This window comes from Loxodonta africana, chromosome 15, assembly GCF_030014295.1.
Source record: "Loxodonta africana isolate mLoxAfr1 chromosome 15, mLoxAfr1.hap2, whole genome shotgun sequence".
NCBI classification, from domain to species: domain Eukaryota; kingdom Metazoa; phylum Chordata; class Mammalia; order Proboscidea; family Elephantidae; genus Loxodonta; species Loxodonta africana.
In genome coordinates this window covers 4,171,491-4,197,381 of record NC_087356.1, presented here as the reverse complement: position 1 = coordinate 4,197,381, position 25,891 = coordinate 4,171,491, and the positions used below count along the sequence as shown (strand labels likewise).

The 25,891-nt window shown below is 39.6% G+C and overlaps 1 protein-coding gene across 4 annotated transcripts in view; it reads left to right on the top strand.

The window, feature by feature from the left end:
- The window catches only part of TSGA10 (testis specific 10), a 139,099-nt gene that overhangs the window by 101,319 nt on the left and 11,889 nt on the right, over positions 1-25,891 (top strand). For 3 of the 4 annotated variants that reach the window (XM_023552546.2, XM_023552547.2, XM_064268448.1), the window contains 3 exons: positions 17,021-17,223; positions 19,063-19,167; positions 19,877-20,026. In XM_023552546.2, coding sequence (XP_023408314.1) covers positions 17,021-17,223; positions 19,063-19,167; positions 19,877-20,026 — 458 coding nt within the window. Of the gene's footprint in view, positions 1-17,020; positions 17,224-19,062; positions 19,168-19,876; positions 20,178-25,891 lie in introns of those variants that run through there. The other variant, XM_023552548.2, reaches the window with a different exon arrangement.

Below are 25,891 nucleotides of genomic sequence, written 5' to 3'. Positions count from 1 at the left end.
TTCTTCCATGATCTTTATTGTTTTAGTCTTTATGTTTAGTTCTTTGATCCACTTGGAGTTAGTTTTTGTGCATGGTGTGAGGTATGGGTCCTGTTTCATTTTTTTGCAAATGGATATCCAGTTATGCCAGCACCATTTGTTAAAAAGGCTATCTTTTCCCCAGTTAATTGACACTGGTCCTTTGTCAAATATCAGCTGCTCATACGTGGATGGATCTATGTCTGGGTTCTCAATTCTGTTCCATTGGTCTATGTGTCTGTTGTTGTACCAATACCAGGCTGTTTTGACTACTGTGGCTGTATAATAGGTTCTGAAGTCAGGTAAGGTGAGGCCTCCCACTTTCTTCTTCTTTTTCAGTAGTGCTTTGCTTATCCGAGGCTTCTTTCCCTTCCATATGAAATTGGTGATTTGTTTCTCTATCCCCTTAAAATATGACATTGGAATTTGGATTGGAAGTGCGTTAAATGTATAGATGGCTTTTGGTAGAATAGACATTTTTACTATGTTAAGTCTTCCTATCCATGAGCAAGGTATGTTTTTCCACTTAAGTATGTCCTTTTGAATTTCTTGTAGTAGAGCTTTGTAGTTTTCTTTGTATAGGTCTTTTACATCTTTGGTAAGATTTATTCCTAAGTATCTTATCTTCTTGGGGGCTACTGTGAATGGTATTGATTTGGTTATTTCCTCTTCGGTGTTCTTTTTGTTGATGTAGAGGAATCCAAGTGATTTTTGTATGTTTATTTTATAACCTGAGACTCTGCCAAACTCTTCTATTAGTTTCAGTAGTTTTCTGGAGGATTCCTTAGGGTTTTCTGTGTATATAATCATGTCATCTGCAAATAGTGATAACTTTACTTCTTCCTTGCCAATCCGGATACCTTTTATTTCTTTGTTTAGCCTAATTGCCCTGGCTAAGACTTCCAACACGATGTTGAATAAGAGCGGTGATAAAGGGCATCCTTGTCTGGTTCCTGTTCTCAAGGGAAATGCTTTCAGGTTCTCTCCATTTAGAGTGATATTGGCTGTTGGCTTTGCATAGATGCCCTTTATTATGTTGAGGAATTTTCCTTCAATTCCTATTTTGGTAAGAGTTTTTATCATGAATGGGTGTTGGACTTTGTCAAATGCCTTTTCTGCATCAATTGATAAGATCATGTGGTTTTTGTCTTTTGTTTTATTTATGTGATGGATTACATTAATGGTTTTTCTGATATTAAACCAGCCTTGCATGCCTGGTATAAATCCCACTTGATCAGGGTGAATTATTTTTTTGATGTGTTGTTGGATTCTATTGGCCAGAATTTTGTTGAGGATTTTTGCATCAATGTTCATGAGGGATATAGGTCTATAATTTTCTTTTTTTGTAATGTCTTTACCTGGTTTTGGTATCAGGGAGATGGTGGCTTCATAGAATGAGTTGGGTAGTATTCCGTCATTTTCTATGCTTTGGAATACCTTTAGTAGTAGTGGTGTTAACTCTTCTCTGAAAGTTTGGTAGAACTGTGCAGTAAAGCCGTCCGGGCCAGGGCTTTTTTTTGTTGGGAGTTTTTTGATTACCGTTTCAATCTCTTTTTTTGTTATGGGTCTATTTAGTTGTTCTACTTCTGAATGTGTTAGTTTAGGTAGGTAGTGTTTTTCCAGGAATTCATCCATTTCTTCTAGGTTTTCAAATTTGTTAGAGTACAGTTTTTCATAATAATCTGAAATGATTCTTTTAATTTCATTTGGTTCTGTTGTGACGTGGTCCTTCTCATTTCTTATTCGGGTTATTTGGTTCCTTTCCTGTATTTCTTTAGTCAGTCTAGCCAATGGTTTATCAATTTTGTTAATTTTTTCAAAGAACCAGCTTTTGGCTTTGTTAATTCTTTCGATTGTTTTTCTGTTCTCTAATTCATTTAGTTCAGCTCTAATTTTTATTATTTGTTTTCTTCTGGTGCCTGATGGATTCTTTTGTTGCTCACTTTTATTTGTTCAAGTTGTCGGGACAGTTCTCTGATTTTGGCTCTTTCTTCTTTTTGTATGTGTGCATTTATTGATATAAATTGGCCTCTGAGCACTTCTTTTGCTGTGTCCCAGAGGTTTTGATAGGAAGTATTTTCATTCTCGTTGCTTTCTATGAATTTCCTTATTCACTCCTTGATGTCTTCTATAACCCAGTCTTTTTTCAGGAGGGTATTGTTCATTTTCCAAGTATTTGATTTCTTTTCCCTAGTTTTTCTGTTATTGATCTCTAGTTTTATTGCCTTGTGGTCTGAGAAGATGCTTTGTAATATTTCGATGTTTTGGACTCTGCAAAGGTTTGTTTTATGACCTAATATGTGGTGTCTTCTAGAGAATGTTCCATGTGCGCTAGAAAAAAAAGTATATTTTGCAGCAGTTGGGTGGAGAGTTCTGTATAAGTCAATGAGGTCAAGTTGGTTGATTGTTGTAATTAGATCTTCCGTGTCTCTATTGAGCTTCTTACTGGATGTCCTGTCCTTCTCCGAAAGTGGTGTGTTGAAGTCTCCTACTATAATTGTGAAGGTATCTATCTCGCTTTTCAATTCTGTTAAAATTTGATTTATGTATCTTGCAGCCCTGTCATTGGGTGCGTAAATATTTAATATGGTTATGTCTTCCTGATCAATTGTCCCTTTTATCATTATATAGTGTCCTTCTTTGTCCTGTGTGGTGTATTTAAGTCTAAAGTCTATTTTGTCAGAAATTAATATTGCTACTCCTCTTCTTTTTTGCTTATTGTTTGCTTGATATACTTTTTTCCATCCTTTGAGTTTTAGTTTGTTTGTGTCTCTAAGTCTAAGGTGTGTCTCTTGTAGGCAGCATATAGATGGATCGTGTTTCTTTATCCAGTCTGTGATTCTCTGTCTCTTTATTGGTGCATTTAGTCCATTTACATTCAGGGTAATTATAGATAAATAAGTTTTTAATGCTGTCATTTTGATGCCTTTTTATGTGTGTTGTTGACAATTTCATTTTTCCACATACTTTTTTGTGCTGAGACGTTTTTCTTAGTAAATTGTCAGATCCTCATTTTCATAGTGCTTGACTTTATGTTAGTTGAGTTGTTACATTTTTCTTGGTTTTTATCTTGAGTTATAGAGTTGTTATACCTTTTTGTGGTTACCTTATTATTTACCCCTATTTTTCTAAGTAAAAACCTAACTTGTATTGTTCTATATCGCCTTGTATCGCTCTCTATATGGCAGTTCAATGTCTCCTGTATTTAGTCCCTCTTTTTGATTATTGTGATCTTTTACCTGTTGACTTCCATGATTCCCTGTTATGTGTATTTTTATTTAATTAATCTTAATTTGTTTGTTTTTGTGATTTCCCTATTTGAGTTGATATCAGGACGTTCTGTTTTGTGACCTTGTGTTGTGCTGATATCTGATATTATTGGTTCTCTGACCAAACAATATCCTTTAGTATTTCTTGTAGCTTTGGTTTGGTTTTTGCAAATTCTTTAAACTTGTGTTTGTCTGTAAATATCTTAATTTCGCCTTCATATTTCAGAGAGAGTTTTGCTGGATATATGATCCTTGGCTGGCAGTTTTTCTCCTTCAGTGTTCTGTATATGTCGTCCCATTCCCTTCTTGCCTGCATGGTTTCTGCTGAGTAGTCAGAACATATTCTTATTGATTCTCCCTTGAAGGAAACCTTTCTTTTCTCCCTGGCTGCTTTTAAAATTTTCTGTTTATCTTTGGTTTTGGTGAGTTTGATGATAATATGTCTTGATGTTTTTCTTTTTGTATCAGTCTTAAATGGGGTTCGATGAGCATCTTGGATAGCTATCCTTTCGTCTTTCATGGTGTCAGGGAAGTTTTCTGTCAGGAGTTCTTCAACTATTTTCTCTGTGTTTTCTGTCCCCCCTCCCTGTTCTGGGACTCCAATCACCCGCAGGTTATCCTTCTTGATAGAGTCCCACATAATTCTTAGGGTTTCTTCATTTTTTTAAATTCTTTTATCTGATTTTTTTTCAGCTATGTTGGTGTTGATTCCCTGGTCCTCCAGATATCCCAGTCTGCATTCTAATTGCTCTAGTCTGCTCCTCTGACTTCCTAGTGCGTTGTCTAATTCTGTTATTTTATTGTTAATCTTTTGGATTTCTACATGTTGTCTCTCTATGGATTCTTGCAACTTATTAATTTTTCCAGTATGTTCTTGAATAATCTTTTTGAGTTCTTCAACAGTTTTATCAGTGTGTTCCTTGGCTTTTTCTGCAGTTATCCTAATTTCATTTGTGATATCATTAAGCATTCTGTAAATTAGTTTTTTATATTCTGTATCTGATAATTCCAAGATTGTATCTTCATTTGGGAAAGGTTTTGATTCTTTTGTTTGGGGGGTTGGAGAAGCTGTCACGGTCTGCTTCTTTAAGTGGTTTGATATGGATTGTTGTCTCCGAGCCATCACTGGGAAACTAGTTTTTCCAGAAAATCTGCTAAAAAAAAAATGCAGTCAGATCCCTATCAGAGTTCTCCCTCTGGCTCAGGCTATTCAGATGTTAATGAAGCCGCCTGGGGAGGGTGGGGGAGGGAACAGAGAGATAGGAGAGTAGCACCTCAGAATATAGCCAGAGTTGCTTGTCTTGCTTGGAATGACTATTATATCTGAGATTCCTGCGGGGCGTGTCGCCTATGTGTGCTGGCTGTGTGGAGATTGCCCCCGGGGGGTCTGGCCCGCTGGAGTCACGGTCAGATCCTCCGCTTCCAGCCCCACGCCCCGCGTCAAGGCTCCCCTACTGGGACGGTGCACTCTCGACTCCAAAATCAGTCGCTGCCTCCCGGGGACTTCTCGTCCCTCCAGCCGCGTGGCCGTGCCGACCCCGAGAACCAGTTCGGCCTCCTCCCGGGGTTAGTTCAGATGGGTGGAGCAGGTCCCCGTGCTTGTGCCGTGACCGAGTGTCCCGGCTGGGACGCTGTTCTCCCCGCTCCAATACCAGTCGCTGCCTTCCGGGGACTTCTCCTACCGGCTGAGTCTCACGCTGCCCGCGCGACCCGGCTGGTCCCCTTCCCGGGGTTAGTTCAGGGGGGTGGAGCAACTCTCCATGTTTATGGCGTACCTACGTCCAGTCCAAATCCCTGCGGGACAGTTCCCCGGCTCGGATGCTTCTCTTTCTGCTCCAAGACCAGTCACTGCCTCCTGGGGACTTCTCCTACCGGCTGCGTCCCACGCCGCCCGTGGAACCGGCTGGTCTCCCTCCCGGGGTTAGTTCAGGAGGGTGGAGCAGGTGTCTGTGCTTGTGCCGTACCTGACTGGTACGCTGGCTCCAGGCTCTGGAAACAATTGCTGCTTCCCCGTATTAGTTCGTTCTCCGTCTCTAAATCTGTGTTTGTTGTTCAGGGTTCGTAGATTGTTATGTATGTGATCGATTCACTTGTTTTTCCATGTCTTTGTTGTAAGAGGGATCCGAGGTAGCGTCTGCCTAGTCCGCCATCTTGGCTCCGCCCCTCCGGTGGTGAGGTTTTGATGTATGTTGCAGTGTGGGTGGAGCTTGAGCACATTGTGCTGAGCCAGGTGGGCTGATCACGGGAGGACAGATGTTGTGTGACCTCACTTGTATGGGAAGATAGGAAGAGGCAAATATATAGAGACCAAAGTTTATTAGTGGTTATCAGGGGTGGGAGGGAGGCAAAAGGGGGGGTTAATGGTGATAGAAAAATCATACAGATTAAGGGTAGGGTCCCACAGTCGATTATTGTAATTGCTGTCAATAAGTTGTACACCTGTAAAAAGTTGAACTGGCCAAAGTTGTGTGATAAACATATTTACAACAACAACAAAAGAGTAGCTGCTGAAGCTGCTTCTGTATAACCAAACACCTCATGGGATTTGGTTCCTCGGTTTGGATGTTTAGGGTCATGGTTTCATGGGACATCCCAGTTAATTGGTCTAATAACGTGTTTAGTGCTTCTGTTCTACCTCCTAGTTCGTTGTATGGTGCCTGGGTATCTTAAAAGGTTGCAAGCAGCCGTCTAAGGCACAACAATTAGTCCCTATCCATCTGGAGCAGCAGAGGAAGAAGGAGAGTCAGGAATAGGGAGAGGATTTAGAATGTATGGCTAATTGCCTCCATGAACAACTGCCTCCTTTGCCATGAGACCAGAAGAACTGGATGGTGCCCAGCTTCCATTACTGAATATTTTGATCCAAGATTCCGTAGAAGAAATCTATTAATTAGATGATATTTAAAACTGAATGGCAGTGTGGAGCAGAACTCAAATTCACATAAAAACACCAGACTTAATGGTCTGGCTGAGACTGGCACTGGCCATTTTGAATCAGACAATCATATGGTGTACTATGCCAGGAATGACTAATTAAAGAGGAATGGTATCACATTCATTGTCAAAAAGAACATCTCAAGATTCATCCTGAAGTACGGTACTGTCAGTGGTAGGATAATATCTGTATGCATATAAAGAAGACCATTTGATATGACTATTATTCAAATCTACACATAAAGCACTAATCCCAAAGATGAAGAAATTGAAGATATTTACCAATTTCTGCAGTCTAAAATTGATCAAACATGCTGTCAAGATGCATTGATAATTATTGGTGATTGGAATGCGAAAGTTGGTAACAGAAGAAAGATTAGTAGTTGGAAAATAAGGCCTTGGTGATAGAGTTGATGCTGGAGATCGAATGATAGAATTTTGCAAGACTAATGACTTATTCAGTGCACATACCGTTTTCAACAATGGAAACAGTGACTGTACACGTGGACCTCACCAGATGGAATACACAGGAATCAAATCGATTACATCTGTGGAAAAGACAATGGAGAAGCTCAATATCATCAGTCAGAACAAGGCCAGGGGCCAATTGCAGAACAGATCATCAATTACTCATATGCAGGTTCAAGTTAAAGCTGAAGGAAATTAAAACAAGTCCACGAGAGCCAAAATATGACCTCGAGTTATCCCATCTGAATTTAGAGACCACCTGAGGAATAGATTTGACACATTTGACACTGAGGACTGGAGATCAGACAAGTTGTGGGATGACATCAAGGACAGCATACATGAAAAAAGCAAGAGGTCATTAAAAAGACAGGCAAGAAAGAAAAAAAATCGAAATGAATGCCAGAAGAGACTCTGAAAGTTGCTCTTGAATGCAGAGTAGCTAAAGCAAATGGAAGAAATAATGAAGTAAAAGAACTGAACAGAAGATTTCAAAGAGTGGCTCAAGAAGACAAAGTGAAGTATTATATGAAATGAACAAAGGAGTTAGAAAACCAAAGGGAAGAACACACTCAGCATTTCTCAAGCTTAAAGAACTGAATAAAAAATTCAAGCCTTGAGTTGCAACATTGCAGGATTTTAGGGGCAAAAAATGGAATGATGCAGGAAGCATCAAGAGAAGAGAGAAGGAGAGAAGGCGGAGCTAACATAGCACTATAGACAGAAGCACCAAGCTGTCTCTCCACAAAAAGCCTTGAAAACTAAGTAAAACAGAGACAAATGTCAATCCTGGAACCCTAAGCATCAAATGAAGAGGCGAAGTACTCAACCAAGATGCAAGATTGCACCAGCCAGATACCAACCTAGGAAATGAACGCACAAGGACTGTTCAAAACTAAAAGATTTACAACAGGGAACCAGAGAGATTAATCCGTAAATGGTAACAACATCAGAACAATAAGAAGGAATAAATTGTGTAGGTATAGAACTTTATAATGGAGAGAAAAGCAAGACGATACCAAATAATAAAAGACTGGTTCAAACCTAGAAAAATAAAGGTAAATTACAAAATGACAGCAATAAACTAACGTCTATCAATAATTACACTGAACATAAATGGTCTAAATGTGCCCATAAGAGAGAGAATGATAGAAGGGATTAAAAAAAAAAAAAAAAAAACCGAGAATCCATCATTATGCTGTCTACAAGAGACACACCTTAGAAACAAAGACATAAATTTATTAAAAATCAAAGGATGGAAAAAATATATTGAGCAAACAGCTACCAAAAAAGAGCAGGAGTGGCAATACTAATCTCAGATAAAATAGACCTTAAAACGAAATCCATCATAAAAGACAAAGAAGGATGTTATGTAATGATTAAAGGGATGATCCATCCTGAAGACATAACCATAGTAAATATCTCTGCACCCAATGACAGGGCTCCAAAATACATAAAACAAACAGCATGGAAAAGAGAAATTGATGGTTCCACAATAATAGTAGGACACTTCAACCCAGCGCTCTTTGTAAGGGACAGAACATCAAGAAAGAAACCCAACAACAATACAGAAGATCTAAAGGCCACAGTCAACATAGACATATATTGAACACTCCACCCAACAGCTACAAAGTACGCATTCTTTTCCAATGCACATGGAACATTCTCCAGAATAGACCACGTCTTAGGCCACAAAGCAGCCCTCAACAAAACCCAAAACACTGAGATAAAACAAAGTGTCTTCTCTGATCACAACACCGTCAAAGTAGAAATTAACAATAAGAAAAGCAAGAAAAAAAAATCAATTACAAGGACACTGAATAACACTCTGCTTAAAAACCACTGGATAATAGAAGAAATCAAAGATGGAATTGAAAAATTCCTAGAATTAAATGAGAATGAAAACACATCATAGCAAAACCCTTGGGACACAGCAAAGGCGGTGCTTAGAGGTCAATTTATAGCAATAGATGCATGCATCAAAAAAGAAGGGACAAAATCAAAACATTTGCTACACAACTTGAACAAATAGAAAGGGAACAGCAAAAGAAGGCCACAGCCACCAGAAGAAAGGAGATGATGAAGAGCAGAGTAGAAATAAATGAAACAGAGAATAGAAAAACAATAAAAAGAATCAACAAAACCAATAGTTGGTTCTTTGAAAGGATTAACAAAATTGACAAACCACTGGCCGAATTGATGGGAGAAAAATGCAAATAACCTGAATAAGAAACGAAATGGGGACGTTACAATAGACCTAACTGAAATAAAAAGAATCATAATGGAGTATTATGAAAAACTATACTCCAACAAATTTGAAAACCTAGAGGAAGTGGACAAATTTCTAGAAACACACTACCTACCCAAACTAATACAAAATGATGTTGAAAATCTGAACAGACCCATAACAAGAGAAGATACCGAAAAATTAAAAAAAAAAACAACTCCCAACAAAAAAAAGCCCTGGCCCGGATGGTTTCACTGGAGAAGTCTACCAAACATTCAGAGAAGAGCTTACACCAGTACTACTCAAACTGTTTCAAAACATAGAAGAGATACTTCTGAATTCATTCCATGAAGTCAGCATAACCCTGATACCAAAACCAGGCAAAAGGAGGCAGAGCCAAGATGGTGGAATAGACAGACGCTTCCAGCTAGCCCTCTTTTCAACAAAGACCCCAAAAAACAAGTGAAACGAGTATATTTGTGACAACCTGGGAGCCCTGAGCTTCAAAGGCAAGCTTAGAAAATGAACTGAGGGGTGGGGGAGGAAGAGACCATTCAGAAGCGGAGAGGAGTTACCGGACCTAAATCGCGGGGAGCCTTCAGGCACCATTCCCGGAGCGGTGGCTAGCATTCGGCTGCAGGTTCCTCAGGGAGAAGCAGCCAGCCACACAGCCTACTGACACCTCCGGAACCTGAGAGAACAGCGCTCTCGGCAAAAGCTAAGTACTTGCATATATTTTACCAGAGCCCCCCACCCCCAAGCCAGCTTCAATGTCTGAATTCCCTGGATCTGAGGTAGGCCCTGTTGAGCACCTAGAGCCATCCTCCCAGCCTTGGAGAAGGAAAAAAATTGCATTTGGGGGAAAAGATAATTTGCCAGCTCCACTAACTGGGGGAGCTCTGAACAGAAGCGGCTCCTGTCTAGGCATAAATGGTCCATGGACTTTGAGCACCTTTCCCTTCTGTATGGACCTGTGTGGGCCTGTTTCGGGAGAATAGGCCCTTGTTGGCAGACTCCAACCGTTTCAGCTGTGCAGTGGAGAGCTGGGTATTTGATGTCTGACATTGCTTTGCCTGTTAAACAAGGTCCTCACCTACCGGCATCAGGGACCTAAGGACTGGTAGCTCCACTCAGGTCACCCAGCCACCCGCGACAGGGCTCCAAGGATAACTGGTACCTCCCAGTCCTTACAACTAAAAACTTTGGGTGCCCATGGTCCATCTGCAGAACCCACCCATCTGCATGGTCTAAGGAACAGGGACGCACTTTCCTCAGAGACACTCAGGGGTCGGTTCTCAGCCCCCTGCCTTGTTCAGAGTGTGACCGCCTGCTGCAGTCAGATACTGGTATATATGGCAATCACCCCTGCCCCTCTAAGACTAGGATAGAGCCTGTACCACACACTTGACGAGCAGCTACCTGGAAACCTGAGCTGAATTCAGACAAGAAAACTGAATGGACTCCTAAACTGATATACATGATAACAATTCTAGCCATCTGGGGACAGGATGTCAGAGTTCCAAAGGTGAATATAATCAAGCTAGCTCACTCAAGCAACCCATAGGGGTATACTAAAACAAAACAAAGCAAGAAGCTATGACACAGTAAGCAAGCATAAACTAATACAATAACTTATAGATGGCTCGGAGACAATAGTCAATATCAAGTCACATAAAGAAACAGACCGTGATCACCTCAACAGGCTCTCAAAACAAAGAATCCAGGGATCTTCTAGATGAAAGTGCATTCCTGGAATTACCAGATGCAGAATACAAAAGTTTAATATACAGAACCCTTCAAGACATCAGGAAGGAAATGAGGCAATATGCAGAACAAGCCAAGGAATATACAGGTAAAGCAATTGAAGAAATTAGAAAGGTTATTCAGGAACATACTGAAAAATTTAATAAACTGGAAGAATCCATAGACAGACAGCAATCAGAAATTCAGAAGATTAACAATAAAATTACAGAATTAGACAACTCAATAGAAGGTCAGAGGAGCAGAATTGAGCAAGTGGAAGCCAGAATTTCTGAACTCAAAGATAAATCGCTTGGCTCTAACATAAAAAATTTTGAAGAAAAATCAGATAAAAGAATTACAAAAAATGAAGAAATCTTAAGAATCATGTGGGACTCTATCAAGGGAAATAACCTATGAGTCACTGGAGTACCAGAACAGGGAAGGATGACAGAAAATACAAAGAGAATTGTTGAAGATTTGTTGGCAGAAAACTTCCCTGATATCATGAAAGATGAGAAGATATCTATTCATTGAACTCCACATAGGGTAGATGTTAAAAGATGTTAAAAGAGCCACCAAGACATTATAATCAAACTTACCAAAACCAAAGATAAAGAGAGAATTTTAAGAGCAGCTAGAGATAAAAACTCACCTACAAAGGAGAGCCAGTAAGAATAAGCTCGGACTACTCGGCAGAAACCATGCAGGCAAGAAGGCAATGGGGTGACATATTTTTAAAAAATTGAAGGGAAAAAACTGCCTGCCAAGAATCATATATCCAGCAAAACTGTCTCCTAACTATGAAGGTGAAATTAGAACATTTCCAGATAAACAGAAGTTTAGGGAATTTGTAAAAACCAAACCAAAACTATAAGAAATACTAAAGGGAGTTCTTTGGTTAGAAAATCAATAATATCAGGTATCAACCGAAGACTAGAATACTGGGCAGAGCAATCAGAAGTCAACCCAGACAGGGAAATAAAAAAAAACAAAGCAGGATTAAAAAAAAAAATCAAAACAGAGTGACAGCGATGCTATTATATAAAAAGACAACATTAAAACAATAAAAAGGGACTAAGAAATGTAATCATAGATCTTCCTTGTGGAAAGGAAGATACGGCGATACAAAGAAATAAAAGCTAGGTTTAAATTTAGAAAAATAGGGGTAAATAATAAGGTAACCACAAAGGATACAAACTATCCTACTCATCAAAATAAAATACAAGAAAAAAATAGAGACTCAGTAGAAACAAAATCAACAACAATGAATACGAGGAAAGGACGATATATAATCTACTCAGCACATGAAATTAAGTGGGAAAAAGAAACTGTCAACAACACACAAAAAAAAGACATCAAAATGATAGCACTAAATTCGTACCTATCCATAATTGTGCTGAATGTAAATGGACTAAATGCACCAATAAAGAGACAGAGAGTGGCAGAATGGATTAAAAAACATGATCCATCTATATGCTGCCTACAAGAGACACACCTTAGACTTAGAGACACAAACAAACTAAAACTCAAAGGATGGAAGAAAATATATCAAGCAGACAACAATCAAAAAAGAGCAGGAGTACCAAAACCAGGCAAAGACACCACAGAAAAAGAAAATTGCAGACCAGTATCTGTCATGAATATAGATGCAAAAATTCTCAACAAAATTCTAGCCAATAGAATTCAGCACCATATTAAAAAAATAATAATACACCACGACCAAGTAGGATTCGTACCAGGTATGCGAGGATGGTTCAACATTAGAAAATCAATTAGCATAATCCATCACATAAATAATCACGTGGTCATCTCAATCGATGCAGAAAACGCATTTCACGAAGTCCAACACCATTCCTGATAAAGACTGTCTATAAAGTAGGTGTAGAAGGGAAATTCATGTCTACAAAATCAACAGCCTACATCATTCTTAACGGAGAAAGGCTGAAAACGTTCCCCTTGAGAACAGCAACAAGATAAGGATGCCCTTTATCATGACTCCTATTTAATATTGTGCTGGAATTCTTAGCTAGAGCAATAAGGCAAGAAAAAGAAATAAACAGCATCCAAATTAGTAAGGAGGAAGTAAAACTGTCCCTATTTGCAGATGATTTGATACTATACATAGAAAACCCAAAAGACTCCACAAGAAAACTACTGGAACTAATAGAAAGATTCAGCAGACTGGCAGGATACAAGATAAACATAAAAAAATCAGTTGGATTCCTATACACCAATAAAGATAATGACAAAAAGGAAATCAGGAAAACAATACCATTTATAATAGCATCTAAAAAAATAAAATACTTAGGAATATAAAAGACCTGCACTGTGTTGGGTTATACAAAGAAAACTACAAAACAGTACTACAAGAAACCAAGAGATCTACATAAATGGAAAAACATACAACTCTTATGAATAGGTAGACTCAACATTGTGAAAATGACAATTCTACCCAAAGTGATTTACAAATACAACGCGATCTTGATCCAAATACCAACGACATTCTTTAAAGAGATGGAAAACTTATCATTAACTTTATATGGAAAGGAAAGGAGCCCCGGATAAGTAAAGCACTATTGAAGAAGAAGAATAAAGTAGGAGAACTTGCACTACCTGAGCTCAGAACTTACTACACAGCTACGGTAGTCAAAACAGCCTGGTACTGGTACGACGATGGATACATTGACCAATGGAACAGAATTGAGAACCCAGATGTAAATCCATCCACCTATTGTCACCTGATCTTTGACAAGGACCCAAAGCCCATCAAGTGGGGGAAAAGACAGTCTTTTTAACAAATGGTGCTGGCAAAACTGGATGTCCTTCTGCAAAAAATGAAACAGGGCCCATACCTGACACCATATACAAAAACTAATTTGAAGTGGATCAAAGACCTAAATATAAAACCAAAAACTATAAAGATCATGGAAGAAAAAATAGACTCAGTGCTAGAGGCCCTAATACACGTCATTAACAGGATACAGACCATAATGAACAGCAAACTCCAGAAGAAAGGTAGATAAATGGGATCTTCTAAAAATTAAACACTTAATGCTTATCAAAAGACTTCACCAAAAGAGTAAAAAGAGAACCTACAAACTGGGGAAAAAAATTTGTCTATTACAAATCAGACAAAGGTCTAATCTCTAAAATCTACAGGAAAATCCAACACCTCTACCACAAAAAGACAAATAATCTAATTATAAAATGGACAAAGGAAATGGACACTTTACCAAAGAAGACATTAAAGCAGCCAGCAGACACATGAGGAAATACTGTGATCACTGGCCATTAGAGAAGTGCAGATCAAAACCACAACGAGATACCATCTCACCCTGGCATTACTGGCACAAATAAAAAAAAAACAGAAAATAACAAATGTTGGAGAGACTGCGGGGCTATCAGGACTCTTATGCACTGCTGGTGGGAATGCAAAATGATACAAACGTTTTGGAAAATGATATGGTGCTTCCTTAGAAAGCTAGAAATAGAAATACCATGTGATCTAGCAATCTCACTCGTAGGAATGTATCCTAGAGAAATAAGAGTGGTCACACGAATAGACATACGCACACCCACGTTCAGTGCAGCATCATTCACAACGATGGAAATAACCTTGATGCCCATCAGCAGATGAATGGTCAAACTGTGGTACACGCACACAGTGAAGTATTACACAACGATGAAGAGCAATGATGAATCTGTGCAGCATCTCATAGCACGGATGCATCTGGAGGCCATTATGCTGAGTGAAATAAGGCAGTCACAAAAGGATTCGTATGAGACCACTACTGTAAACACTCATGGAAATGTTTACACACAGAAAGAAACGATCTTTGATGGTTACGAGGGAGGGAAGGGATGGGGATGGAAAAACACTAAATGCACAATAGATAAATGATAACTTTGGCGAAGGTAAGACAGTGCACAGTAATGGGTGTGGTGGTTAAGATGTGTGTCAGCTTGGCTGGGCCATGATTGTTTTTATGTGTTTATATGTGATCACTCCCATGGTTGAATCTGCTGCGAGCAGCCAGTCAGTTGAAAAGCAGTTTCCTTGGGGGTGTGGCCTGCATCCAAATATAAGCAGATGTTCTGGCTTCTTTGCTCCCTCTGGATCCCGCCCTGCCTCCTGTTCATCTGACCTCTGGCTCTTGGGACTTGAGCTATCAGCTTATCTGCAGATCTTGGGATTTGGATCGTACGGCTGCTTCCTGTCTATCTGACCTCTGCCTCTTGGGACTTGAGCTATCAACTTATCTGCAGATCTTGGAATTCTTATCTTGTTGATCTTCACAGCCTGAGAGTGGGAGCCCCACCCGCAGGCCTGCCAACCTTGGGTTTGCCGGCTCCTGTGGTTATGTGAATTGAGAGAAGCCTCTATCCTTGTACATGGACTTGGGACTTTTCAGTCTCTACAATTGCGTGAGCTGTTTCCTTGATATAAGTCTCTCTCCATATATATTTATATGCTTTATTGGTTTTGCTTCTCTAGAAACCCCACTCTAAGAAATTGGGTGAGCCAGCAGAACTTGTTCAGGGCAAGGTCATGGAAGCTCCATGGGCAAATCCACACCCTCCAAAGGACCGAATTACTGGGCCGAGGGCTATGGGCGCCATGGTCTCAGGGAACATCTGGCTCAATTGACATAGTTTATAGAGAAAATGTTCTACGTTCTACTTTGATGAGTAGGGTCTGGGGTCTTAAAAGCCTGTGGGCAGCCATCTGAGATACTCCACTGGTCTCACCCCTTCGGGAGCAAGGGAGAATGAAAATTAAAGATACATCATGCTTGATAAAGTAGAGGGTCAGTGAAACAGAGGAAGACCCCCAATGAGATGAATTGACACAGTGGCTATGACAATGGGCTCAAGCATAGCAACAATTGTGACGATGGCACAGGACTGGGCAGTGTTTTTTTCTGTTGTACATGGGGTTGCTGTAAGTCAGAACTGATTTGATGGCACCTTAAAACAACGATCACACAACTCTTTAATACGCTACAACCTGTTGAATCATGTACTTTAAATGGGTCAATTATATAGTATGTGAATTATATCACAATAAAGCTATTTTTTAACGAAAAGATGCCCCATATTGTATTCCTGCCTGCAAAATGTGTGAGATTGCCCACTTTAATGTACGTCAACACAAACTAACAAATTTGCCAATTTTTTAGACTAGAGCAGTATGGTTCGACCACAGGCTGTTCCCCTCAGTGAACATTAACGATGTCTGTATAAACTATCGATTGTCCTGACTTGGATGGAGTGGGTGCTACTAGGTTCTAGTGGTTAGGAAGCCAGGGATGCTGCTAAATATTCCGTAATACACAGGACAGCCCCCACACCACTTATCCCACTCGGAATGTCCGTAGTTCCAAGGTTAAGGAACCCTAGACTAGAAGTGACATCTTGTTTTAGTTTCTATTTCTATTTGATTAATAGTAAGGGTAAATTTTTTCTGTATGTTTGCTAATTAGTTTTGTCAATTTTCTGGTCATGTAATTAGCCCATAGATCTCCTCAATTTATATGAGCTTTTTATACAAATAAAGATGTTAAATCTTTTCTTTGTTGTTATCGTTGTATTTATTGAGTTTATTTTCCTCCAGTTGTTTCCTTTTAAATTTTGGCTAAGTTTATATCGACTGTCAAAATGTTTATTTTTTTATGTGGTTCAAACTTAACTGTTTTTCCATTGTATCTAAGCCTAGAAAGTTCTTCCCTTACCTACCCCTCCACCAATCATTTCATGTTTATTCACTTCTGTTTTCTTGCAGTTTTATTTAAGTTTGTCTGTTCACATTTTACTCTTAAAATACATTTAGAATTTATTATAATCTGTATTATGAGGTAAGGAATAATTTCTTTCTAAATAGTAATGCCTGGTTTTCCTCCTTTTGAAGAAGCAAGAAATAATTCGCGTCAAGAGTATATTCTAGGCTCAAAATTACCTTCAAAAGGGAGGTTTTCTACAGGTTTATGCAAGCTAGGGAGTGTGCATTTACTCCTTGGATACTTTAACAATGACACTCCATAGGGGGGTTGGATGTTTATAACTCACCTAACTAAGGACACGCAGTAGTTACAGATATCACCACGTCAGTCTTGCAGAAATATACAAGGAAATATCAAAGCTGAAAATGGAAATATTTGCAGTTTGGGATTAACAATTCTTAAAATGAATTTTCTAATATGATCTGAGAATTGGGGAAACTGGTGTGTGTGTATTTGATAGGAAGGATGACACAATTTCACATCAAAGTATTAAGAATGGTTGTGAAGTTTATAACAATACAGAAGCTTTATCTTACAAGTGAACGGATGGGAATAAGTGTAGATATCTTCTTACTATCATACAGATGGAGAATGAATTAGATTCTGCTCGTTCTGAAATAGAACTCCTCAGGAGTCAGATGACAAATGAGAGGATCTCTATGCAGAACCTGGAAGCTTTGCTGGTGGCCAATCGAGACAAAGAGTATCAGTCTCAGATAGCGCTTCAAGAAAAAGAGTCTGAAATCCAGCTCCTTAAAGAACACCTTTGTCTGGCAGAAAATAAAATGTGAGTTGACTAACAATATAAAGTCATTTTTATTCAATGTTTTGGTACTTTGTAAATTAGTAGGATTTTAAAACTAGAGTTTAGTTAATTTAGCACCCGTAATTTACCATTAGTAAAACTGAGGACAAGGGATCTTGTCACTTAGCACAGGCTCAGTACTCATTTCTATTGCCTGTTTTTCCCTTACCTAAATTTCAGTTTAGCCATCTCTGTAGTTTCCAGCAGAGCTTTGGGTATAATAGAATGTCTGACCCAAAATATTACTTTTAGGAAATACTACAACCAGATTAGAAAAAGGTGAAGCACTTCTGAAACCAGAAGAATTTTTGCATTTACAGACCCACCTGTTATTGCTACCTAGTCTTTCCATTGTCACATAGTATTTACTTATTTGTGGAGCCCCTGTGGTATAGCGGTTGAAGCACAAGGCTGCTCACCAAAAGGCTGACAGTTTGAACCCACCAGCCACTCCATGGGAGAAAGATGTGTTAGTTTGCTTCCGTCAAGATTTACAGCCTTGGAAACCCTATAGGGTCGCTAGGAATTGGAATTGGATTAGTGACAGTGGGTTTGGTTTGGTTTTATTTCCTTATTTACGTATAAATGTGTACTGGGTACCTGGAAGAATTCCTGTACTCACAGAGTGCTAAAGACTTCCCTGGAACATGGATTTTAGCGTTTTCAGACTTCCCAGCCTGATTAGCACATTGTTTCAAGACCCTTGTTGGAGGCTGGGGTGGAAAAGTCAGTTTGGATACTGAATGCTTTATTAATAAACTTGGTCATCTCTCACAAGAACTGATGAAGATCCGTAGCCCCTGTTCTCATCTATCCCATCTGTAAAATTTTTTCACCCGTCCTCAACTCTGCCCCTCCATCTGAGCCTGGGGCCCGGTGAAGGGCAGGAATCGCGGTCTCAGGAGTCAGCCACTGAGCACGGGAGCCCCTAAGTACAGGCTAAGTACAGTACAGAAACTGCTTTCAGCTTATGGCAGCTGTGACTGAGCTATTGTGATACCTGGCTCTACAAGATCACTTTCTCAAGCTGGTAGGTAGCAGTCTGCCTTGTAAAATAGGCCCCGACTCCTACCCTAAGGTGTATGCTCTTTTCTAGATTGGCTAGTAAGTACCGTCGTTTAGCACTTACCATAAGCATGATATGCTTTCGTGGTTTTGGTCTCTAACATTCAGATTCCAGTAGTCTGCCCTGCAGTTCTGAAAGCAAGCCCAAGCAGAGAGGATAAAATGTTCTATGCAAACAGCCTTCATTTCTTGTCCTTTTTTTCATTATGATAGTATGCTTTATCACAGGGTTATTGAGGCATAGTTTAGCCCCAGGGAAGATTCTGCTAAATTGAAGAGTTTTTTAAAAATGTTTTTAGCAGTATATATATCAAATTTCATTGTAAGTATATACAACCAACTTGGCTGAATATATATAACATATGTCTTGGACCATACTAATCATGGCGCTAGTGAATTCCAGTGCTAATAATTTAATCTTACTACTTTGCGTTTGCACATTACTTCAACGTACTTTCATAAATGATTTGCAGTAGGTAGGGTAGATAATGTTAGTCCGTCCTTATATGGGGAAGTTGAGACAGAGAGGGTTTAACTAAGTGAATGTGCCTGGGACTGTTTAGGTTTTTCAGCTAGGCTAATTTGTACATTTACCACTTCTAAAAATGGCACATTTTAGATGTACTAATACATCTACATGTACAAATCACCATTTGGCTGGAATCCAGCTGAGAAACCATTGTACTATAGGTTACCGTAAGAGTCATGGCCATATTCTAAGTTTAATCAGCTGTCACCTATCCTTTTCTTACCCAGGGCCATCCAGAGTAGAGATGTGGCCCAGTTCAGAAATGTAGTAACGCAATTGGAGGCTGATTTAGATATTACCAAAAGACAGCTCGGGACAGAACGCTTTGAAAGGTATGTTTATCTCCATACAGCATTTGGCCTGGAAAGTATTGTTTCCTAGGTAACGACTAGGTTTGGTTACTTTGTGATGGTTAGATTTTTTTTTTTTTGCATTTTTATGGAGTATTCTTTTTTTTAATTAATTTTTACTGTGCTTTAAGTGAAGGTTTACAAATCAAGTCAGTCTCTCATGCAAAATTTTACATACACCTTGCTATGCACTCCTGATTGCTCTCCCTCTAATGAGATAGCACAGTTCTTCCCTCCACTCTCTCTGCTCATGTCCATTCAGCCAGCTTCTGGCCCCCTCTGCCCTCTCATCTCCCCTCCAGACAAGAGATGCCAACAAAGTCTCATGTGTCTACTTGATCCAAGAAGCCCACTCCTCACCAGTATCATTTTCCATACCATAGTCCAGTCTAATCCCTGTTCGAAGAGTTGGCTTTGGGAAGGGTTCCTGTCCTGGGCTAACAGAAGGTCTGGGGACCATGACCTCCGGGGTCCTTCTAGTCTCAGTCAGACCATTAAGTCTGGTCTTTTTACGAGAATTTGGGGTCTGCATCCAGCTGCTCTCCTGCTTCCTCAGGGGTTCTCTGTTGTGTTCCCTGTCAGGGCAGTCACGTGATGGTTAGATTTTAAAGTCTGTTTTAAGCTACACTTTATCACAGTTTTAATAATGTCACTGAACATAAAATTGAAAAACATCATTGTTTTGCTTCAGGGAGAGAGCTGTACAAGAACTTCGCCGCCAGAATTATTCAAGCAATGCGTACCATATGAGCACTACTCTAAAGCCAAACACCAAATGCCACTCGCCAGAACGTGCTCACCATCGGTCTCCCGACCGGGGCCTCGATCGATCATTGGAAGAGTAAGTAGCTTAAAGATCCATCCTTTTTGGATCATATAGCAAAATAAACAGTGACTATTTGGGGAAATAAGGAAACTCAAGAAACAGGCTATTATAAATAGTGACACTTAAATGTAATTACCCAGGTATGTTGACATGAAAATATTTTGATAATTACATTAGAGCCACATATAAATATCATACTACAGTGAAAGAGCGCTGGTATTTTATCTAATGTTTGTGTAAGTTATACCTTAAAAGTCTGATTTTCTCTATTTTTATACCCTAGAACTTTTTCACGTACTTTCGTTACAAGATATTGGTTAATTATGACAGCACCATGAAGTATACATGTGCTAGGAAAGTAATAAGCTAATTTTTCAGAGGAAAATATTTTAAATATACTCCTATACATGAAAAATTACAAAACAAAACATTTATTTGGAAATAATTTCAAACTTGAAAAAGTTATAAAAATATAACAAAGAACATCTGCATGCCTTTTACTCAGGCTTGCTGTTGTTAAAATTTTCCCCCTTTTATTGTGTGCTTATGCACTGACTCATGGACTTACACACTCGCCATGCTCCCTCCTCCCCACTGTTTCTACACACACACACACACACACACACACACACACGCTTAAATTATGTTGTATGCCCCTTCTTCTACTTATTTGTTCAATCCCAGGATGCATCTAAAGTAGTTTCAGAATTTCTTCACCCATGGCACCGCAGTAAACAGACCAACTTAAAAATCGTGCACGGTCTGTTTGCAGTTCTTTCCTTCCTACCCCGCATACTACATCGCCCAAGACTTGAGAGTATAGACTCAGATATTGTGTTTATAAATGACTTAGATTGGTTCTTTTTTCCTTTCACTGCAGTTGTGGTTTTTGTTGGAATAGCATTAGATTCATTTATTGGATTTTTTTTCCCCCTTCTTTAGTCTTTATTTTATTTTTTGAATATGTAGAATACTGACATGCTTTCAAAAGTCAAAACCTTGCAAAGAAGTAAAAATTAATGCTCAGAGAAGGCTCATTCCCTCCTGTGTGCCTTTCATCTCGTCTCCACATCTCCACCCTCTTCGTGTGTCTCTGTGTGTTTTCATAATAAGAAACAAATACAATTGTTTCTTCTTTCCCCCTTCTTCCCAAAGGAAAGGTCACATGCTGTAAATGCTTGTTTTCCCTCTGCTTTTTTCACTTGCTAACATCTCTTGGAAATCGCTCCGTATTAGTTCATAGAGATCGTCCTCGTTTCTTTGGACAGCTGCGTAGTACTCCATCGTGCGGATATAAACACCATAGTTAATTTAACCAGTCTCCTATGCTTGAAAATTTAGGTCGTTTCCAACAATTTGCTATTACAAATAATGCTAGAATGAAAAACCTTGTGACTATGTATTTGTGTATTGTTGGAGGTGTATTTTCAAGATAAATTCTTAGAAGTGGGATTGCTTGCTCCAAGGGCAAATGCATGTGTGGTTTTGTAGGTGTCGCCCCAGGCCCCTCCTCAGGGACCGTGCCGTTTGACATTCCCACCAGGGGTGCCTGCTTCCCCACGGTGTCGCCCCAGGCCCCTCCTCAGGGACCGTGCCGTTTGACATTCCTATCAGGAGTGCCTGCTTCCCCATGGTGTCGCCGCAGGCCCCTCCTCAGGGACCGTGCCATTTGACATTCCCACCAGGAGTGCCTGCTTCCCCACGGTGTCGCCAGCGGGTTGTACTGCCAAGCTTTTGAATTTTTGACGAAATGGTGTGCAGTATTCCAGTGTATTCATTCAGTGAGATGGTATTTCAGTGTAGTTTTAATTTCCGTTTCTTCTCTTATGAGTGAAGTTGAATATCTTTTTGTATGTTTAAGGCCATTTTTATATCTCTTTCTGAGTCATCCATTTCTTTTGTCCATTTTTCTTGTGCATTTTTGGTCTTTTTTTCCTGTGGTAAAAGAATATATATAACAAAACTTTCGCCATTTCAAATTTTTTTTTACAGGTCCAGTTTATTGACATTATGTTCATCATGTTGTGCAACCATCCCCACTATCCGTTTCCAGTTTTCTCCGTCACCTGACAGTAGCTCTGTGCTCCCTAAGCAGTGATTCCCCTTCCCCCCTCCTTCCCATCCCTGGCAACCACTAATAAACTTGGGTCTCTCTACATTTATCTATTCTAGGTAATTTCATATAAATGGGATCACACAATATTTGCCCTTTTGTGACTGACTTATTTCCCTTAGCATAAACTTTTCAGGGTTCTTCCATGCTGTAGCAGGTATCAGGACTTCATTTCTCTTTATGGCTGAGTAATATTCAGTTGTGTGTACATACTGTGTTCTGTTTACCCACCCATCTATCGATGGACATTTAGCGAGTATATTCAGTCGTGTGTACATACCGTGTTCTGTTTACCCACCTGTCTGTTGATGGACATTTAGCGAGTATATTCAGTCGTGTGTACATACCATGTTCTGTTTACCCACCCGTCTGCTGATGGACATTAAGCGAGTTTTCACCTTTGGCCACTGTGAACAGTTCTACAGTGAACATTGGTGGACAAGTATGTATTTGAGTCCGTGCTTTCAATTCTTTTGGGTATGTACCTAGGAGTGGAATTGCAGGTCATATAGTAATTTATGTTTAACTTTTTAAGGAGTCACCAAATTGTGACTCCTCATTTTACAGTGGTGCAGCAATGGATGCAATATCCAGTTTTTCCACATCCTTGTCAACTCTTGCTGTTTTCTGCTTTTCTGATCATAGCCATTCTAGTTGGGGTGAAATGGCATTTCACTGTGTTTTCGATTTGCATTTTCCTAATGACTCATGATGTTGAGCATCTTTTCCTGTTCTTGTTGGCCATTTGTATATCTTCATTAATGATGTCTATTCAAATCCTTTGCCCATTTTTTGATTGAGTTCTTTGTCTTTTTGTTGTTAGGTTGTATGAGTTCTTTATACATTCCGGATATTAAACCCTTGTTCAATATATGGGTCCCAAGTATTTTCTCCTGTTTTGTAGATTCTCTTTTCATCTTGTTGATAAAGTCCTTTGATGCACAAAAGCTTTATGGTTTGATGAAGTCAACTTAGTGTATTTTGTCTTCTGTTGCTTGTGCTTTTGGTGTCATACTTGTGAATCTATTGTAAAAAACTAGATCTCAAAGCATTACTCCTATGTTTTGTTCTAAGAGGTTTATGGATTTAGTTTTTGCATTTAGGCTGTTGATCCATTTTGAGTCAATTTTTGTATATGGTGTGAGGTATGGGCCTGACTTCATTCTTTTGCATTCAGCAATCCAGTTGTCTAAGCATCATTTATTGAAGAGACTATACTTTCTCCACTGAATGGACGTAGCAGCCCTGTCACAAATCAGTTGACCAGAGGTGTCTGAGTTTGTTTCTGGACTCTCGATTCTGTTCCATTGGTCTATATGTCTATCATTATATGAGCACCAGACTGTCTTGATTACTGTAGTTTCATAGTATGTTTTGTTTTGATATGCCCAGATAGGCTGCTTGAGTGAGCTAGCTTGATTATTTTCGCCCTTGAAGCTCTAACGTCCTGTCACCAGATGGCTAGAGTTGTTACCAGGTATGTGAGCCTAGGAGTCCATTCACTTTTCTTGTATGGATTTAGCTCAGGTGTCCAGGTAGTTGGTCATCAAGTGTGTAGTACAGGCTCTGTCCTACAGTTTTTTGGGGGGTGGGGTAATTGGTGTAGATACCGGTATCTGGTTGCAGCAGGGGGTCACACTCTGAACGAGGCAGGGGGCTGACAACCGTCCCGAGTGTCTGTGAGGAAAGCGCATCTCTGTTCCCTAGAGCGCACAGGCGGGTGGGCTCTGCAGATGGACCTTGGGCACCCAATGCTTTTGGTTGTAAGGACCGGGAGGTACCAGTCATCCTTAGACCCCAGTCACTGGTGGTTGGGTGACCTGAGTGGAGCCACCAGTCCTTAGGCCCCTGATGTGGGTGGTGAGGACCCTGTTTAATAAGCAAAGCTGTGTCAAACATCAAACACCCACCTCTCCATCTCATAGCTGAAGCAGTTACAGTCTGCCAACAAGGGCCTATTCTCCTGAAATGGGCCCACACAGGTCCATGCAGGGAGGAAAGGTATTCAAAGTCCACGGACCGTTTATACCTGGACACAGGAGCTGCTTCTGTCCTGAGCTCCCCAGGTTGGTGGAGCTGGCAGATTTTCTTTTCCCCAATTATGAGTTTATTCCTTCTCCAAGGCTGGGAGAATGGCTCAGAGTGCGCAACAGGACCTGTCTCAGGCCCAGGGAAATCAACGGCCACTGAAGTCGGCTTTGGGGCGGTGGGCATGGTAAAATATACTCAAGTACTTAGTTTTGCCAAGAGCACCATTCTTCTCTGGTTCCTGAGGTGTGACTAGGCTGTGTGGCTGGATGTTTCTCTCCAGGGAAACTACGGCCGGACGCTACCACCAGTCCAGTGCAGCCGCTCCGGGGAATGGTGCCTGAGGGATCTCGGCAATTCAGGTCTGGCAGCTCCTCTCTGCTTCTGAACTGTCTCTCCCTCCCCCTGCCACTCTGTCCATTTTCTAACATGGCCTTTAATGTTCAGGGCTCCTAGCTTGTCATAAATATAATCTTTTCACTTGTTTATTCTGGTCTTCATCGTAAGAGGGTTCACTGGAAGCGTCTGACATACTCCGCCATCTTGGCCCCACCCCCTAGTTTTATAGTATCTTTTGAAATTGGGAAGTGTGAGTCCTCCTTTTTTCTTTGTTTTCAAAATTGATTTGGCTGTTTGGGGCTCCTTGCAGCTCCATATGCATTTGAGGATTGGCTCTTCCATTTTTGCAAAGAAGGCTGTTAAAATTTTGATGGGTCTTTTTTTTTTTCCTTAAGTTAATTTTAAAAATAAATTGAAGAGATTAGTTCTTTATCTGTGATATATGTTGTAAATATTTTCTCCCAGTTTGTCTTTTAATTTTACTTGTAATGTTTTGCCATGTAATCGTTTTTATTTTTATGTAGTGTTTATATTTAATGCATGTTGATTTCTATTTATAGTTAGAAAATATTTCCCTGTAATCAGGTGGAGGAATTCACCAATGTTTTCTTTCAATATTTATATAATGTTTTATTTTTTACCCTTAGATTTCTGATCCATTTAGTTTATTTTGTGTATGGTATTAGAAATAGATCTAGTTTTTTTTCTCCAAATGACTATCCAGTTGTCCCAATGTAATTTATTAAAAATACTCTTTTTTCCCAGTGATTCAAGTCTCTTTCTGGACTTTCTATGCTTTTCCACTGATCTGTCTATTCATATGCCAGTACCACACTATTTTAATTATAGACACTTTATAGTTTTAAAAATCTTGAATGGCTAGTCTAGTGGTGTGCTGGTAAACTGGCTTCCCCAAAGTGGGGAGGGGGAATCCCTGATTTGTAGCACTTGCCAATTTCTGTAGTATAAGTACTTCCACAGTGGCCAATTTCAAGCTACCAGTGGTAACCACGAGTTCACAAACTTCTTGAATATTTAACAATTAGCTTGAGCCAGCTCCAGCACACTGGTGGGTTAGTGCTTCTTAGAGCTCTTCCTTTTAAGTGCTTACCTATATTTTCTTGTATGTTTATTTTTCCATGTGAACTGTAGGGTCAGTTTGTTTAGCTCCATTAAAAAAAAAGTCCATTGAAATTTGGCAGGGGTGGGGGGATCCTATTACATTTACACATTAACTTAGGGAGAACTGACATCTTGATAATGTTGAGATGTTCTAACTAAGTAAAATTTTCTTTTGTTTGTTTTAGGAATGTTTTGTGGTTTTCTTTGAATGTTTCTTATTAAGTTTACTCATAAATACTTTTTGTTATTGCTATTGTCAGTGGGGTTTTCTCATTTGT